The 18,059-nt window shown below is 39.3% G+C and overlaps 1 protein-coding gene across 1 annotated transcript in view; it reads right to left on the bottom strand.

Annotated features, from left to right (window-relative positions):
* The window catches only part of CTNND2 (catenin delta 2), a 654,700-nt gene that overhangs the window by 15,081 nt on the left and 621,560 nt on the right, over positions 1-18,059 (bottom strand). The window contains exon 19 of the mRNA XM_075052197.1: positions 2,840-2,966. Within this exon, the coding sequence (XP_074908298.1) occupies positions 2,840-2,966 (127 nt within the window). The remainder of the gene's footprint in view (positions 1-2,839; positions 2,967-18,059) is intronic.

Genomic DNA, 18,059 nt, shown 5'->3' with positions numbered 1-18,059 from the left:
CCCCTCCTAGTTGGTGAGAATATGGTCCAGCACAGCACCTCTCCTCATTGGCTCCTCTATCACTTGGAGAAGGAAGTTGTCATCAACGCGTTCCAGGAACCTCCTGGATTGCTTGTGCCCTGCTGTGTTGTCCCTCCAACAGATATCGGGGTGGTTGAAGTCCCCCATGAGGACCAGGGCTTGTGAATGTGAGGCTGCTCCTGTCTGTCTATAGAGGGCCTTATCTGCTTGGTCTTCCTGGTTGGGTGGCCTGTAGTAGACCCCCACTATAATGTCACCTGTCCCTGCCCTCCCTTTCATCCTGACCCATAAGCTTTGGTCTGGCTCCTCATCCATCCCCAGGCAAAGCTCCATGCACTCCAGTTGGTCATTGACACAGAGGGTGATCCTCCCTCCTTGTCTTCCCTGCCTGTCCTTCCTAAAGAGCCTATATCCTTCCATTCCAATATTCCAGTCATAGGAGCCATCCCACCACATCTCCATGATGCTAATAGGATCATAGCCCTGCAGGCGTGCACACATCTCTAACTCTTCTTGTTTATTTTCCATGCTATGTGTGTTTGCATAGAGGCATTTAAGTTGGGCCTCCGATGAAGGTGACTTACTGGCTGGAGGGGCTGGAATTCCTCTGTGCTGCTGTTCAGGTGCTCTCCCGCTGACCTGTGATCCCTCTCCAGGCTCTGGGCATCTATTACTGGCATTGGCATCAAACTGGTAGGAGTGGGATGGATCGAGTTTCCCCTCCCCCTGCAAATTTAGTTTAAAGACCTCTTCGCCAGCTTGGCAAGCCTATAACCAAAGATGCTTTTCCCCTTGTCTGACGGATGGACCCCATCAGCCTCCAGCAGACCAGATTTGTCAAAGCGAGTCCCATGGTCTAAGTAGCCAAACCCCTGGCTGTGGCACCAGTCCTGTAACCATTTGTTGATTTGCTTCGACTGGCCCTTTCAAACCCCTTCCCTTTGACTGGGAGGATTGATGAAAAAACTACCTGTGCTCCAGAGTTCCTTACCACCGCTCCCAGGGCTCTGTAATCCTTCCTGATCCTCCTCAGACTGCTCCCGGCTGTATCACTGGTGCCCACGTGAAACAACAGCCGCGGGCAATAGTCAATGGACTGTAGGAGGCTTGGTAGTCTCTCGGTCTTACATCCCTGATGTAAGACCCCGGTGAGCAGCACACCTCTCTACAGAGCGCGTCAGGTAGGCAGACGGGTGCTGCCGTACCGCTCAGAAGAGAATCACCCACTACTACCGCCCGTTGCCTTTTTTTAGTTGCGCTGGTCGTTATTTGGGGAGCGGATGGGGCTGCCTTGCTCAGCTCCAGCGTCTCTCCTGACGTGACGGCTCTCTCCTCTTCAGTCTGCAGAGCGGTGAAGCGGTTCTGCAAGGGCACCTCAGGCTCCGGGGGAAGTCTCTTCCCCCTGCTGCTCTTGCCGTGGCAAGCTTCCATTCTTCCACATTATCGGCCCCCTCCCCTCCGTGTGTGCCGGTGAGGGAGGTTTTGGCTATTTGGCCGTGGGTCCAGGGCAGAACCAAGCTAGCTAACTCCTTCTCAGCCTCCCCGACGTTACGCAGCCTTCTCACCGCCCCCTGCAGCTCACCCTCCTGCTGCAGGGGGTTCTCCACCTGGGCAACCCCCCCCGATCACCACAATCTCCTCACTCCGCTGCAGAATGCACCCGTGCTGGAGTCGGTCGCCTCGGCCGGTCTTCTTTAAGCAACAGAGTTCTTTAAGCAATAGAGTCACAGAAGTGAGGAGGCAGTCCTGGCAAGAGACAGAACTCAAGTGCCTTGCACTTACAGTCAAAATGAGATTTTGGACAAGGAAAAAAGGAACAAGAACCCTTCGTGGACTTGTGCAATGACAGATTTTGAAAACTGAATAGCAGCTCTAACTGTACTTCTGGCTACAATTTCAAATTTCCTCAGTGGTTATTCTGCAGGACTAAGATGCAGCTTCTAGATAACTAACAAAACAATTTTCTTAAAAACCAAAACTATGGCACAATGCTGATGGCAATAATCAGTTTGGCCAGTTTTAATCTCAAACTCTTGGTACAGCTATGGAATGACAACATTTGACTGAACAAGTAGTAAAAAGCCCATTGAAAGGCTGACTGTTTCACTCTGTTTATCTTAGAAGATTTTTACTGGGAATGGTTTTATCTAACCAAGGTATGTTCTACCTTAGAATAAGCTGAGAGGAAAATGCCCAGATTTCTGAACAGAAAAATTAATTAATACTGAGGCATAAGTTGAGATACTTACATTAATTCATTGTATGGATCATATGGAATTAATGATAGCTGGTGTAAATATGCCATCTGTGTTACATGAAGACCCATCATTAACCTTTTGTGAAACTTCTACATGCATGTGTATGCACACCTATATATACATACACATACAATCAGAATAAAAGCTGACAAAAAAAATCATGTGGCTCCTTCAACTTCTGCTAAGTGTGCAGAGTGGTCATAAGCAACATAGCGGTTTTCATGACTAGCAAAGTGAGTTACAGAATTTCCTCATGCTGCTAATGGGCACCACTGCCCTGAGATCTAGTCAGGTAATCCCGATCAGGAAAACACTGCATAAGAATTCATAACACAAAGTTATGGAATATTCTTTTTGCTGTAAAACTTTACAAGGTGTAAACAACAACAATAAAAATTCCTGTTTTGAACAGATAATTTAGGTAAGAGTAAAGAATATATTTTGTGCCCTTCCACCATTGCTAACAACAAATCTGGATGCCAGTGACATTGCTTAAAGAAGGAAAATGACAGTGAAGGATTACCTCCGTCTTTACTCCAGTCCTGAAAGCCTGGTCTTACCTGAGCGGTTGTTAGGAGACATGCGCACGGGAGAGATGGAGGGCGTGCGTGATGAAGAGTACGGTCTTTGCCGATCCCTTTCTATTGTTGAAGATGAGGCTACAAAGTGATACTGCGACCATCCGTCCTGCAACATCAAACGTTGCGACAGCAGTCAACGAAAACGCCATGCAGTTCCCCATTTTATGTACAGAGTATTTTCCTCTAATGTTTTCACTATGTATATACAGGTAGGCTACTATCTTTTTCCTGCCACTGGGTGGCAAATATTCTTAGTGGTGCAGGATAAAACGTGCCTACTGTACTGACACACCAGAAGAAAAAATTAAAATGCAGAAAGTTCTATGAAATAATACATTTGAGAAAGCCTCAAATTACGAAAGCACTGAACAACTTTTTAGTTTACTTGTTTAATAGTTCTGTCTTTTTCCATGCCTCTATTTTCACATTGCAAATGGCATTCTGGCTATACAATAATCTAAATCACAACACTGCTTGTTTTCATGGTGAAAATCAGTTTTTGCTTTAAATCATTTCTATCTTACGAGGAAATTTTGGAGTAAGTAGATGGGGAAGCTCCAGGATTGTCAAAATTATTGCAACTATTTGGGTATCTATAGTCTAGTTACGTTAACTGACCATTTGTTCACATGTGAGGGAAAAAGAATCAATGCATTTTCTTTGTTGCATTTTTCTCCAAGATGTACAGAAAAAAATTCTATTCCTTCTATTTAAAACTGAGGTAATGGGGATGTATTTAAAAATAAGAGACAAAATAATATAAACACTAGAAACAGCTGGTTCAGAAATGAAAAAGGAGAGTTTAAATCATTCATGTTTTTTTCCTGTACCATAATTTAATGCAATAATCCAAAATAATGTACTTCACTTTTTAAAAGGATATTAAAATAGTTTGAAAGTATCATGAGACAATAAATTGACTTTTGCTAGTGCTCTTATTAAATGACAGTATTTCAAATGTCTTAATGTATTGATAGGTTTTAATTGTCTTTATCACTGCTTAATATTAAACCTGAATCAGTACCACAGAGTTTTCCTAGTCTCGCACTGAAAGCATAAGCCTTTTAAAAATGCCTACTTTCTGTTGGGCTCAGTGGCAATTGAGTCAAGCACCTGGCATGGTGCTAAACAAAATTTTTGCAATGAAATGCTGAATAGAAATAAACACTATAAAATATTACCAAACCCAGTTGGAATTTTCCTCTTGCTTAAAGAAGAATAATTCTCCTTTGAGGTCGTAAAGTCTATTCCCGCCCCCTACCTCAGGCTACTCCAGACATCCAACGCTGAATCCCACCCCCTCCCATCCTGTGCCTTTGCCCAAGGCATCTCGCTGACTTTGTTCCCTCTGCAGAAACCACAGGCACCTGGCTCGTGGAATTGCACGAGAAAATGGCTTGAAAATCCCCCTTCCACTAAACTTTTAGGAAAGAGAACTCAGCAAGAGTGTGACAAAGGAGCAGGAAAGAAGATACTCATACTTGATGTAGAGGGAAATGTTATAAGTAAATTAGGATAGACAGAAGTGACACCTATTTACAGATTCTGAATATCTATACTCCTTACATAACGCATTTGTATCAACATGCATGTATCTCGGTCGTAATTTCAAAGGAAAAAAAAGGAAGAGCGAAGTCTGGGCCATGGCTTTCACAGTAGAGTCAGAACTTTCCCTAGAGTCGACAGTGAGCGATTGTCCATGGAGGTCACTCATGTTTAGGACACTCCACTGAACTGCACCTCATATTTCATGACAGTCATAGAGGAAAATATAAGGAATAAAACCTGTCAATTAATAACAAATAGTAAGAGTAACTTGAAAAAAGAAATAGTTAATCTTTAATACCACTTGCTTAAAGCAAAATTTTCTATATCCAGTCTTTCATTTCCAACAAGCAGCTTCTACACGAGCCACGTCCTCCAATCTAGAGGGAGGATCAATGAGAATGCAAACAAAAACATATGTAAAGCCCTAACTTCCTAATGTTAAATCAAATTGGAAATTATTAGAAACTTTTCTATACATATGTATAGTATGTATATATAAAATACATATATATATTTAAGAAGAACTAATAGTTTATAGCTATCATTATAATGAATAGCTTAAGTCCAATAAACTTACCCAAGCAGTAAGACTGTAAATAACATAGTTAGCATTATTTTTACATCTCCTGTTAATAATAACTGGCACGGTGATTTCTCCACTATAAAAATGAAGTAGCAAACATGTGACAAGCCTATGCCTTTATCCCGATGAAGAAAAATGGTTCCCTTCTTCCTCCTTCTCTGGGGTCAGAAGTTCCTACCAGAAAGGTGACTCTCTATAATTCACTCTGTTAGTTTTCTGATAGTTTATTTTCTTTTAAACAGACTGCTGAAGAGGAAGATACCAAGAAGACAGCCTCTAGATATGATAAAAGGAGATGGAATGGACTATTTATTACTGTCTGCCTGAAAAAGGATACATCAGCCATGCTTACATAGTGCAAGTCAGAAATACTTCCAGCTTTGTGGATCCGGATACATGCATGGCCAGGTACACTCTCCTTTTGCACCCTGGCTCCCCTCAAATAAATCCCTGGCATGTGGGTCAGAAAAAAAGTGACCTGAATCTTCCCCTAAGCCTTTCTTCCTGTTGTCTAATCCATCTGTATTGTTTACATTAATACCTGGACCCTGGTTCTGATGGGAAGCGGATGAAATAAATCCCCGTTATCTGCGCCGTCCCATGGACTCTACAGGAATAGCGCATGGCATCAGTTTTGCTCTGCAGAACATCCACAGGTGCTTTGTCAACGTTGCTTCCTCAGAAACAGCGTTGCAAGGTGCCTCAACAGCGAGGGAGCAAAATCCAGCTGTAGTTGGGATGCTGGCAATAGCATTCTTCTGTGCAGCAGATGTTTTTCCTTCTTCTCCCTGCAAATTTTCGTTTTTTCTCTCTGACGAGAGTGGCCCCCATAACGAGGTCTTCAAATAAAATCTGCTACAAACTTTCAAGTTTCAAGCCTGATCAGCTCAATAAAAGAAGTCAGGCAAACAATAAACTCTAACACAGGTATTGCGGTGACTTGGCATTGCTTTGGACTAAACAAGGCACATTGCTATCACTGTGCGACAACCTCCATGCTGTTTTTCAACAGCATTACAGGCAGCTCGCAGACCTCACAGTATTTCAAAACCCTAATACTTTAAAGTCATCTATCTTTAGCTCTCTTCTGCCGCAAGCAACAAGCTTCTTTCCTTGGAAAGGTAAACAGTTTGTAACAAATTCATTAAAACTATCCCCATCAACAATTCCAAAAGCTATTAGTGTTAAATATTGAAACTAATTTTTAAGAGCCTAAATGGAGTATTTTCAATTTAATGCCAAGATAAATACCACCTGACGTGATGGCTGCTTTCATTAGTTTGTTTCAGCTCTAGTGCCTGTAATGAAATTTAATTAAATTGATTTGGGTACTTAAAGGTACAGTATATAGCAGTGTCCTGCAGAGAAGAAAGCTAACTCAAAAGCAAAGTGTGTGAGGCTGCATTTCAGAAACCAATTTACCAGCCACAAACATGATCTAGGAGAGGGAGCGTAAGACAAAAAAGATCTGACAAATTGGCAAGAAATTCAATGCAGTTCTGTTACAGAATGGATGCCTTTGTTAACTGGCAGCAATTAATTAATTAATAGGTGGCAACTGCACACTACCGGAGGGCACAGAACCACCAGAGTACAGAAATACCCATTATTCATCCTTATTGTCTCTTCCAAGGTACCTTCTACTGGGCATTTCTCTATATTTTGACTATAATGAATATACATATTCTCCCTCAGTTATACTCCATAAAGTCCAAATGTTAAAGCTGGATTGGCAGTGGCATGTTTCTGAAGATACGTTCTTGGGAAAGCTGCAGGGATTAGATTTGGGGCAGGGGTTGGATAACCACTGTAGAAAACAAAAGTGATATTGTGGTCTCACTGATCACCTTTTACTGGTCTTAAGGAGTCAACAGGTCCTTTGTCATCCTGCTCAACTTTAAGTCACCTTGAAAATAAATAATTTTCTTCAAGTCCATGCAAAATAATAATTTTGCCAGGGTGACTAAACTTACTGTGCCAAACACCTATTGCATAGGTATCTTATGAAAATATAATTTGGGTTTTCCACATTATTCTTTTTGTGTTTAAAATACAGGGGAAAAGAGGAAGCAGTTTTCTATTGTGTCTGCAAGAATTTCCAATTTTCAGAACTCCCTGGTAGCAGAGTCCTTGACCTGAGGAGACGATTTGCAGAGGTAGGTGATATCAGATAAACCATCGTCTCACTTGCAGTACAGCAATGCTATGAGGACTGAAGGAGGTTAAACCCTGATGGGAACTGAAACCATGATGACACAACGGGGAACCAGAGCTCCTGCCTGAAGAGTTCACAGACAAGAGAGGAAAGAGAGGGGACCAGATACACCGAGGTGGCCCAGGAATGGGTGCCAGAATTGGGGATGGAGCACCGACATCGCCAGCCTCGGTGCGGTGCGCAGCCTGGATGACCTCGCGGCATCCACTCAGAAGGAAACCCCACATCAGCTCGTATGCTAATAGCCATACGGCAAAAATAAAAAAAAGCCCTACCCTCTGACTGGTTATGCTGGCCAGCTGCTAAGAAGACACTGACTTAAAAAGCACTAAGTGGTTTAGAAAAACTGTACGGTGGCTGCATGCACATCAGTATCTTTCAAGGCTGAAGAGCGTGGTCTGCGCTGACTCCTGGCCACTGATGTCCTAACATTGTCAGGAAGAAAGAGGGCAACTTCTTGGAAGCAGAGAAATCCCACTAGGGAAAAGAAACAAAAATGATGCAACAGATCCAATAATGAAACAGCTAAAATCTGAGAAACTACAGAGAATGTTGTGTCCTGCCTCCCCCAAGCTTACAAACTCTCCAGCATGCTACTTCTTGCTTCAGGCCTGATCCTCCTGGGACTTGATTTAATAGACTTTTTCCCGAATGATGTGAAGCATACAGGTCCAGACTTGTTTTGGCATCCTACTTCCTTATCTGTAAGCCAGCACTTTACTGGTTCCAGTATATTAACTGTAATAACAACTGCTCCTGTAATGGCAATAAGCTGTAGAAATGTGAAATTTTGATAGGCAACCACTTGCAGGAATCGGTAACTAGACCCACCATCCATGGAGTTAGAAGTAGGTGACACAGCAACAAGGCAAAGTGCCTGTAAGTACGTAATGTAGGATCGACTCGCTTTGAAACTCAGCCAGACATTACTCTGAGTTGCTGGTGTTGCTTCTTTCGCAAGCTGAAGCACTGCTGTCAGGTTAAATGAAACATCCTCACTGGTGTGCACCAGTGTGACACTGTCTAGAGTAAAAGATAAATCTGATGTGAATTAAGTCAAGGCTCATCAGACTTACACAGGTCTGGGCAATTCTTCACTGGGAATTTGTTGTCACGACGCTAATAAGACATAACAGAAATTAGAATTGGATCAAATTATCTACATACATTGGCATATGAAAGTTATGTGCACGACTTGACTGCAGTGAGAAATCTGAAATGGTAACAAGGTTGGGGTGATCCACATATGTATCTCACGGACCTTTTAAATGGGATTTTTGAAAAATGTGGTTTGAATGTCCACCAATCACCAGACTTATCATTAGGCTTTACGACCTGAGGTCATATTATTTTCTTTTCATACCAGAGGAAGAATAAATACATTTCCCAGTGCTTCTCAACAGAGATACTGAGCCTGACTTCTCTCCCTGTGCCAGCCCCACGGCAGCGGCGGCTAACCACCCCCACCAACACACCTGAGTCTGGAGTGGGCCAGCAGGACTGCTCCCGGCGTGCCGCCGAAGTAGCTGACAAGGAAATGTCAGTGGCTGAAGGAGAGATGGAGAGACGGCTGTTCTCCAAAAAAAGCCCCCGCCTTTGTACTGGAAGTGTGTTTATTTTGGAAGAGGGATTTCAACTAAATTCTTATAACTCCAAGAACCCTAGAAACACTCCTGAAAAACAAACCAACTAGTTTTAGGTAAACTATCTAATTTAAAAATGGTGCTCTTTCATTTTTTCTTTGAATTTACACTGCCAAATCCTATTATCAGTAAACGATTCCTGAAGGGATTGTCCTTTCTGGATTTGCTTGCGTTGTTTCCAGGAAAACTCAAAACCAGTAGGGAATTCCTGGGCATTGATCTGCTTTATGAGACTACTTCCCTGATCTTTTTTTACTGTCATCAGCTAAGCTACAAACAATTATTAGCAGTATATTGACATTTTTAGCTCTAGGATTTTGTCTTTTGCTTCCAAAGTGGTAACTCAAGATATGTTGTTGAAGAGAGGAGTAGGGATTGATACACGCAAATACACGCACAGGCACCGCTTCGGTCTCCTTTCTTATGGTGCGCGGTGGGCTTGACCCTTTTCTACTCTGAATGTCAATGTACAAATGGCTTTTACTTATAAGTGACCGCTTCTGCATCCAAGACACAGCAGAAGTTCAATTGCTTAAGAAGCTGAAAGAGAAATATGTATCTAGGGCAGCGGGAGGCTTAAAGAAGGGCTCCTAGTCAGAGAGTCATTAACCACAGCAGAACTGTCTGGCGCTGGATGAGGATTATTAAGTTTTCTGTAGGCTCTTCAAAACGACATTTTCAGAACCAGTGGTTAAACTCATTCTTTTCAAAGCAAGACATGTACCTCCCAGCCTCCATCTCAGCTTCTCTGAAAGCAAAGCCATTCTCCTATTGTCCGCGTTCCACCCCAAAATCATTTGGAGTATTTTCTCTCCCTGGTTTTTCTTTGTCATCACAGAGCCTGAGGTACTATATACTTCTGAGTGTATCACCCAATTTTTTCTTTCAAAATCCCACAGATGGCCTTGGCCAGTTTTCTCTTTTTCAGATGCTTTTTTTTGTGTGCAGCGTTAACATCTTCTAATCACGTATCTTCTACCATAATTTTACATCTCATCCCTTGATTTTAGCTATGAAGAGACACATGATAAGGGAGAGGTATGTTAATTACTTGTCAAATCTATCCAAGTGAGAAACAGCTAGGTAACTATCACTGGTTGTTTTATATAGTGCAACTCTAGGATGTTTCAGGAAATCACTGAGGCATTGCTTTACCTATCCATAATTAATTATTGATTTCCTGTTGTGCAAGTTGTGAAGATGACAAGACCTAATCTGATGAATAAAATAGCTATAAGAAAAGGGAATCGTATGTGAGGCAAAGCATGAAGGACAAGACTTCAGATACGGCAGAGTTCATTATTCATTTTGCTGAGGTTATATGCAGCTAAATAATAAACCTTTCAAAACACTGCAATAAAATGAAATAAATTCATTTTTCAAAGCATCACTTTGCCTCTTAAACAGAAATAAAACTGTTTTAATATATTTTAGAGGAAATGAAGGCAGTATTTAGCCCTTCAGCTAGAATTTCTGTTCTTCTCCTATTTTCCCCTGCATAAGGTATATAAGCTGTAATTTGTTAGAATCACAAAGAACTAGTTTTGCTTGTATCTTGTATGCACAAAAAAATTTGCATCCAAGAAAGTGTTTACAATAACTTTTGACTTGCATTGTCATTTTCACTCCAGTAATGCCATTTCACCTATCTTCACATGTTTATGCCCTAGAAATGCAAGCTCTGGCTCCTGGCCACAAAATCTCAGGGGCAGGACAAATACTACTTTAAGCTCAGGGTCGGTTTCTTAAGCCTAATGTCCTTACAAAGACTAGAAACTAATCACCACCTCTTACTCTTACTTTTCATGCATTAAACCATAAAATCAACCAATTACAACTCTTCTATTATACCTGTGAACATAAAACATGAAAAAAAAATCATTATCAGAATAAAATTTGCACTGTTGTCTCTTATGGTGAAGAATGTGGTAGGACTGATGATACTGACTGTGACCAAGAGCCATTAGAACTTTGCGCTTCCTGAAGAGCGGCACTGTGGCTGAAAATTGGGGATCATTTTATTCAAATGTGTAGCTGCCTGACCAACAAGGAATCAGCACCCCTTTGGAAAAATCACTAGATAAACTCATGCTAAAAGTTCTTGCATGAGTACACTTAAATGAGAGAGTTAGAGATCTGAGTTTGCTAAGCTGTATGAGTTTTATGGATATGCTGCTTTGAACATCTAGTTTACCAACACACTTAGACATTAATAATGAGAAATGCCTATTCTTTTTTACTGAAATACCTTTAAGAGTTTTTGATTCGGTAAATAAGAGCTTTAGTATTGTTAACTCAAGCAGGAACAAACTATTGGACCAAAGCCTACAACTCTCATTTTAGAGGAACCACAACTTTCTCTAAAAGCACTTTGTAAAATTAAAAGTAATAAAAACAATTTAGAAACTGCCAGGGAAACTTTTCATTTCTACTTTCTGCAGGAAGAAGCTGCTATAGCTCTTTTATCACGACAAACTGTATCGGCTAGTAAATGAAGTAAAAAAACTCAGAACAAAGCACACAAACTACAAAAGAGACTCATTTCAAAATACAAGGTTTCTTTCTTTGAGTCTGAAATTGCAGCTATATTTAGGCCATTTTTGAGTTCTGTTAGCAGTTTTAGGAAGAGAGGAGGGTAGAAACGATAAGGACTTCCCTGCAATTTTTCCCCCACCCATTATTAGATCACAGAGAACATCAAAGTACCGAAAGTAGGATATTGATGCACCAGCTTAACATTTCATTGAACTCTGATTGAATTTACATGTACTGGCCATGTTAAACACTTTTAACCTCCTTATAGGACCCAGAAGAATGAGGATGACGATAGCATAAGTATAGCAACACAGAGAAGCATCAGCAAAGAGGTGCCCAGTGTTATGCATCAGACCATCACAGCTAGACTATTTACCTCTGAAAAGAAAATATGCTTTGATTCCCATAGTAATAAATTTAATTTGACTTCCATCCCCTCTGTGCTGCTTGCATATGGTATTACTACTAGTAAAAGTTCTACTGATCTGATTAATTTGCAAAACCATAAGCAGCCATCCAACACACCCATTCAAGTTTGCTGGCAGAAACCAAGTTTCTCGCCCATACTCTTTACTACATGTGCTTTTATCTGTGTCTGAATCTACATATGCAAACATCAAGCATACAAGTTAATTAAAAATGCTATTTTCTTCTGAATGGTAAAAATCATGTTCCTTGAATGAATTTTGGAGAAAAAGATTGACATGAATTAAAAATGGTTTCTCTTGGCATGTATCTTTAAAAGACTTTTGAAAGTCTTTAGAAAGACTTTCGGATTCTTTTCAGTATTGTAGCTCTGAATCCAGCTAAACTTTGCTTGCCATTAATTAATGTTATTAACATTTGTTTTAAAATATTTAATGCACTATTTAAGTGGACTAAAAATGTTCCTAGTCCCAAAAGACATGCAGATAATCTTCTTAGGTATCTACTTTGTATTCTAGTATTAAAATCCAATCTTATTCTGAGGAACCGTACTTCTGAGAAGAAAAATTCTGTAGATGTGACCTTCCACCTATGCATAACCCTCCAGATTCTGGATGCCTACTTGTACCTCTACCCTAAGGATATTTCAGAAACTTCAGTTATACAATTCCCTTCAGAAAGAAGGCTCCAAGTCAAAGATACTGACTCTTGGGCTGCATTTTAAATTTTCTTTTCTTAAGAGAAGTTCAAAGGGTGAAGTACGGTAGAGACAGACTTTACACAACTATGAGATTAAATTTCTCTCTTCCAAATCTGTACTTAGTAACCTTAAAATGGACTTGGGTTTTCGAGTGAAAAACACCTAGTCATTCCCACATAAGTCAACTAGAGCTTACCACAAGACTCACTACCAATGCTGAGGATGCTTTAGCATCACATAAATGTATGGCTCATCCTAGAGAACTGGTTGGACAAACTGATTCTTTTTGTATTTGTTTAGCACCTCTTGAGTCTAGTAGGTTTTGGATGAGAATGGTGTCAGCTTCCATGCACTTCTTACTGATAATTTAGAAGAATTACTGCTAAGTTTGGTTGTTGAATTACCGCTTGCTACAATGCTCAGTGTTAAAGGAAAGCACTATCATGCCTTTAAGGCCCTCATGGGAAAAGTAACAGTCAAGCATAGCTGCAGATACTTTCTAAGCTCATACCTTACACCATGACGGTTTATTCCTTTATGTATTCTCAAATTCCCTTTGTTCAGTCATCATGCTTAAAGGCAGCATCTTCTACATCCATGCTGTGTTGTAAGTTTTACAAACACCCTCCCCATTTGCGTATACATATACACACATATCGGTATTTTACCAGCAAAAATGCAGAGATGTCGTCACACAGACATGCAAGTATTTGCAAGAAGTGCAAAAAACCACCATTAGTTTGGCTTTCATTGTGCTTAGTCATCATATCTGATTTTTTCGGATACCATTCCGGAAAAAAGCCCGCACCAAAATAGTGTAAGGATGGGTAAGGTCTGGGTGCAGCTACACAGCACTCTTTTCAAGAAAATACTACCACCAGTATTAAATCTTCAGTTCAGCACAGACTGTATCTTAGATTACTAGTACTATTTTAAATACCATAGTAAACATGGAAAATGTTTTAGAAAGAAACATATAAATACTGAAACAACTGAGACACGCCTAAAGGAATGGTAGGTGATATTGCATAGTACATAAACCTTTGTTGAGAGTATCACAAAGAATTTAACTATGTAAAATGCAAAATGATTGAAATAAATGATGGAATTCAGAAGCATAAAATGTTTGAAAAGATCTCCCTCTAACAATTGATGCAGAAACACAAGTTTTGATACTCCATCATGTGTTGTCATTGTCTTAAAGGTAAGAACATCAGTATTCTGGATTCCAAAAGATTTTCTACCCTCTTTAGGCCAAGTAAAATATAAAAAAAAATTGTAATAACAGAATGGCAATCCCTTCTCTTTCTAGTATTGTCTGATACTGTTAACAAATTCAAAGTGGGTTAGAAGGAATGAGGAAAAATATTACTTGATATGATGGATTAGCTAGGAAAGTCAGAACATGATCTACTTGACTGCACAAGTGAAACGATAACTATTTGCATTAAAATAAAATAGAAATAACATTCAGTTTGACTTAGTATTTTGTAATATTTTAGATATAAATTTTGTCTTTTTTTCTAAATAGTTTTTAAAAACTAGTCAAGTGATTTAGAATGAATATACAGCTAGGTGAAGGCACTTAATATATTGGTGTTATGCCAAATGCTGAGAGCCCCTTTCCTCCTCTGCCCTTTTCTGTTTAAAAATTCAAGCACAGTTTATAAACCATTTTTTCCATGTGTGAATACTTCTAAATACTTCTGCGTATGCCAAAGTTTTTACCTGTATAGCTCAGCTCAATTTATTTGCACGATTTCCTCTTTAGGCTTCATGCTATGTAAATTGTTATTGTATAGACAAACACGATATTATTTAGGCAGGCAACTGGCAATGACAAAGCCACAAATGTTAAAATTTACTTGACAAAGTTTTGAATGATTCTTAAAAAACCAGCCCCTTGGAAGGCCTATGCAGTCAAAAGGGGAAGTAGGTTAAATGATAAGTTTATACTTTACAGTGATGCTGCCTAGTGCTAATGATGTTGAAAAAAGTAACATCAAGGTAAAGAGAAAAACAAAATTCCAGACAATGTATCATTCCTCACTGAAGAGGTTTTGTGTCTCTAAGAAAGAATGTGAAAAGATTAACAGATTATTCTTCGGTCTGCAGCTACTACCTGTTATTTCCTGCAGAATAGAAAATACACCTTTGCTTTCATGAAGAAATACTTCATATTTGCATGTGCATTGGGAAAGGCAAACCTATCTTACATGAACACTGGAAACTAATATACAGCATAAAATGTAGAATTAATAATAATTCAACACACACACACGCGAAAATACTAACTTTTTCTCCAGTACTGAAAGCGATGATGATTTCATGATTGAGTATTTAACAAGATTGCCATTTGATAAAAAGCTGCATTTAAAATGCTCACTTAAATGTGAATAACATGTTTTTAGGCAAGGAAGACTGAAACAGAAAGAAAAAAAGAAAGCATATATTTGAAGACTATAATTTTTTTTGCTATGTTGGTTATAGAATATCTTCTAAAATTACTCAGATGATGCTTTAAAAAGGCTTGAATATGTTAATTCCACAGAAAATGTCCACATTTCCTTTATTTCAAATCAATTTAGGAATTTGCTTAATTCCTGATTAACAAAAGAAAGTAACGTCATATATAAGATGATGAAATGCTGGGCGTTTTAAATATCACATTCCTGTTAGCTAAAGATTAAAAGGATTTACCCTAACCTTGAAAGATATTTACATCTGAAGTACTTAAATGAGATCTTCTCTGATGTCTTCTCTCTTTCAGGCAAACGTAGTAGAAAAAAAAAAAAGCCCTGAAAGAAAGAGCATTACTACTGTGTCCTGTGTGACCAGCAAAACCATGAATATTCCTATTTTCTCTAAATATTTTATCAGAAATAATGCACACACACATACATATATAAAGGTTTCTCTGTGGATTTACTTGAATGTTGTGCATATGTAGAAGGTATTTTGTTTTTGCAATAATGCCACAGAGTGACGTTGTATTATGAAAAAAATATTAGGAGGAAAACAAAAGACTACACGTGGTTAAGGAAAAGGAATTTTAGTACCTAAAATTAAATAGTGCCTATAATAAAAAAATGCCCAGTCCTGCCAATTCTTATCAACTGTACTTATGTTTGAAGGAAATCTCCATTGTTCTTATTAATAGAGATTTTTGAAAATTAGCATTTTAATAATTTAATTGACTCCAGGACACACTGATTTGTCTATAGATATCCTCGTTTACCTGGGATCCTCTTACTGAAATATGCAGCTAGTGCTTTTGTCTTAGAGATGCCACTGGGCCAGAAAAGAAAGCAAAGTGCTTGATAAATTCAACCTGCTATTGCGACATAGTGCTTATCAATAACTGCCTTTCTATTTGAAAGGTTCAGACAATCAAAAACGAGATTACAGAAATGCTAGAAAGCTGGTCAGGGAACTGCAGGTAATGCACGTGTCCCCCTCTCTGGTGTAAGCTTTCCTCAGAGAGAGCAAAACTCTGCACCCCTCCTCACGCGGCTGAAATGAGTGGGGCTGCTCTCCCGAGGAAGGGGAGACGCTTTCCATCGAGAACCTACAGCGTTCAGTAAATTAAACTGTACAATTTAAAAATAGAGTCTCTAGAGAGGCTTTGTTACTTTCGATTCCAACGTCTCCTGTAGAACTCTTTTGGGTACAAATCTCAGTACGCACGAAACACAACAATTCAACGCTGGTCAGCTGACAGCCAGAATACCTGGGTTGGGGAATAGATTCGGGTTTCTTGGCTCTGGGAGAGCGTATGCTGAGCGTGCCATGACCCAGAGTGGAGGGTTGGTGAAAATCCTCTGTCATCAGTCACACTGAAGCTTGGGGCCGCCCACTGCCATAAATCAATCAATCAGTCAATCATTTATTAATCAGGTACTTGCATTTTCATAGTTAATATAAAAATGGGCTCTAGACAATGCCTTCTCTATGATGATAATCTAGCTTTATATTACAGTGGGGGTTTACCTTAAATTAATCCATCCTTTTTCTGAAAGGGTGACATATTAATCTGAAAAAGGCCTTGCCAATTGTACAGAAATAAATTAAGCCCCGCTGAAAGATCAGCACCGCAAAATAGATATGCTCTTGAACAATTTGAGCACATGAATAGTTCCTTCAAGTCAAGCCACTTTTTTTGAGGAACTATTATGTTCTGGATTTGGAATTTAGATCCTTAGTGTAGGGTTTAAGTTCTGCACAGACCTTTTCACTAAATAAATATAACCTAAACCAGCATCTTTTTGGGGGATGTCTGACTGATGATAACCTTACCGGGAGAAAATCCAAACAATGTGTTCCAAATCTACACAATAGCACAATGTAATTAACATTTTTAAAGGGTAAGTAGGTATATTTTCCTTAAGAAAGGACTTTAGATGTTAAAACTCCCTGACTAGGGTTCTGAATTTTATTGCTGGCAAATTTCACGGAACATTTAGCCATAAAGGACCTTCTCATAGAGTCATCATTTTATTATTCTGAAAGTCACATGAAAAGAGAGTCCTCTTCTGGATCTGGACTGGCTTAACTGCTTCTAAAGCTTTGGGCAATTCCAAATATCTTTTCCAGCCAATGACAGACAAGGCCATCTTCAGAGTGACTACTCTGACTTCATTAACTGCCTATCACAATAGTTTCCCTGTTGTAGATGGCACACTACACGCTGAAGGACGACCACCTTTAACAGCCTCCCTGGTTTCAAATAATTGGTTGTATTTTTATTCATATGGCAGGTGAATAGGACAAACATTTCTATTAGTCCATGCAGAACAGAAACCTACGATAAAAAATCAGAAAGAAAAATAATTTCTACAAATCCATTGTGATCTCTACTTATATACTGGAAGACAGAATAAGTGTAAACATAATGATAGAATGTAAACATATTTTGTTGGAGCCTAAGTGGTTAGGCAAAGCAAACCAATTAATAGAAAACATATTCTTCCTGACAGTTCCTCCAGCTCTTTAATATTACACACATTTAATGCTAATTGAAGCTTGCTTTTAGCTAATAAACTTTCTTTCATGTTAAGCTCATTTAGCACAACCCTTTTGCTCAAATTTCCTCATGTAATTTAACAAGCTATCTGTGTTTAAGAGTAGTTGGTTATTTTCTTGAATATTGAGACAGATAAGAGTTTACCAGCTGATGCAAATCTGCTCTCTTACAGTCACACCTGTATTTTCAAAGGTGTCTCCTAAATAATCTAAACACTGTTTATATGGGACTGAACCTGAACCTTGTTTTCCTCTTGGTGGGACTCTTTTTCAGATTAGATTTCTGTTTCAGCTATTGCTCAGCAAACAGAGCAGTATATCCTGCAAACTCTTCCATGATGAAGGACTTGCAAGTTAAACTTCTGGGATGGCTTGGCAACTCCCTTACTTCAAGACTAAATTCATTGTTTCTTCTTGGTCTGTGAAATTTTTTTTTCTATAATTTTAGGACCAGAAACATTTCTGCATTTTGCAACTTCTTCTTGTTGGACTATGTTAGGATAGTGCCCAAGTAACCATACCAGGGA

The sequence above is a fragment of the Buteo buteo genome, chromosome 20 (assembly GCF_964188355.1).
Source record: "Buteo buteo chromosome 20, bButBut1.hap1.1, whole genome shotgun sequence".
Classification (NCBI taxonomy): domain Eukaryota; kingdom Metazoa; phylum Chordata; class Aves; order Accipitriformes; family Accipitridae; genus Buteo; species Buteo buteo.
Note: the sequence above shows the minus strand (reverse complement) of the source record. Positions and strands in the feature narration are given on the sequence as shown.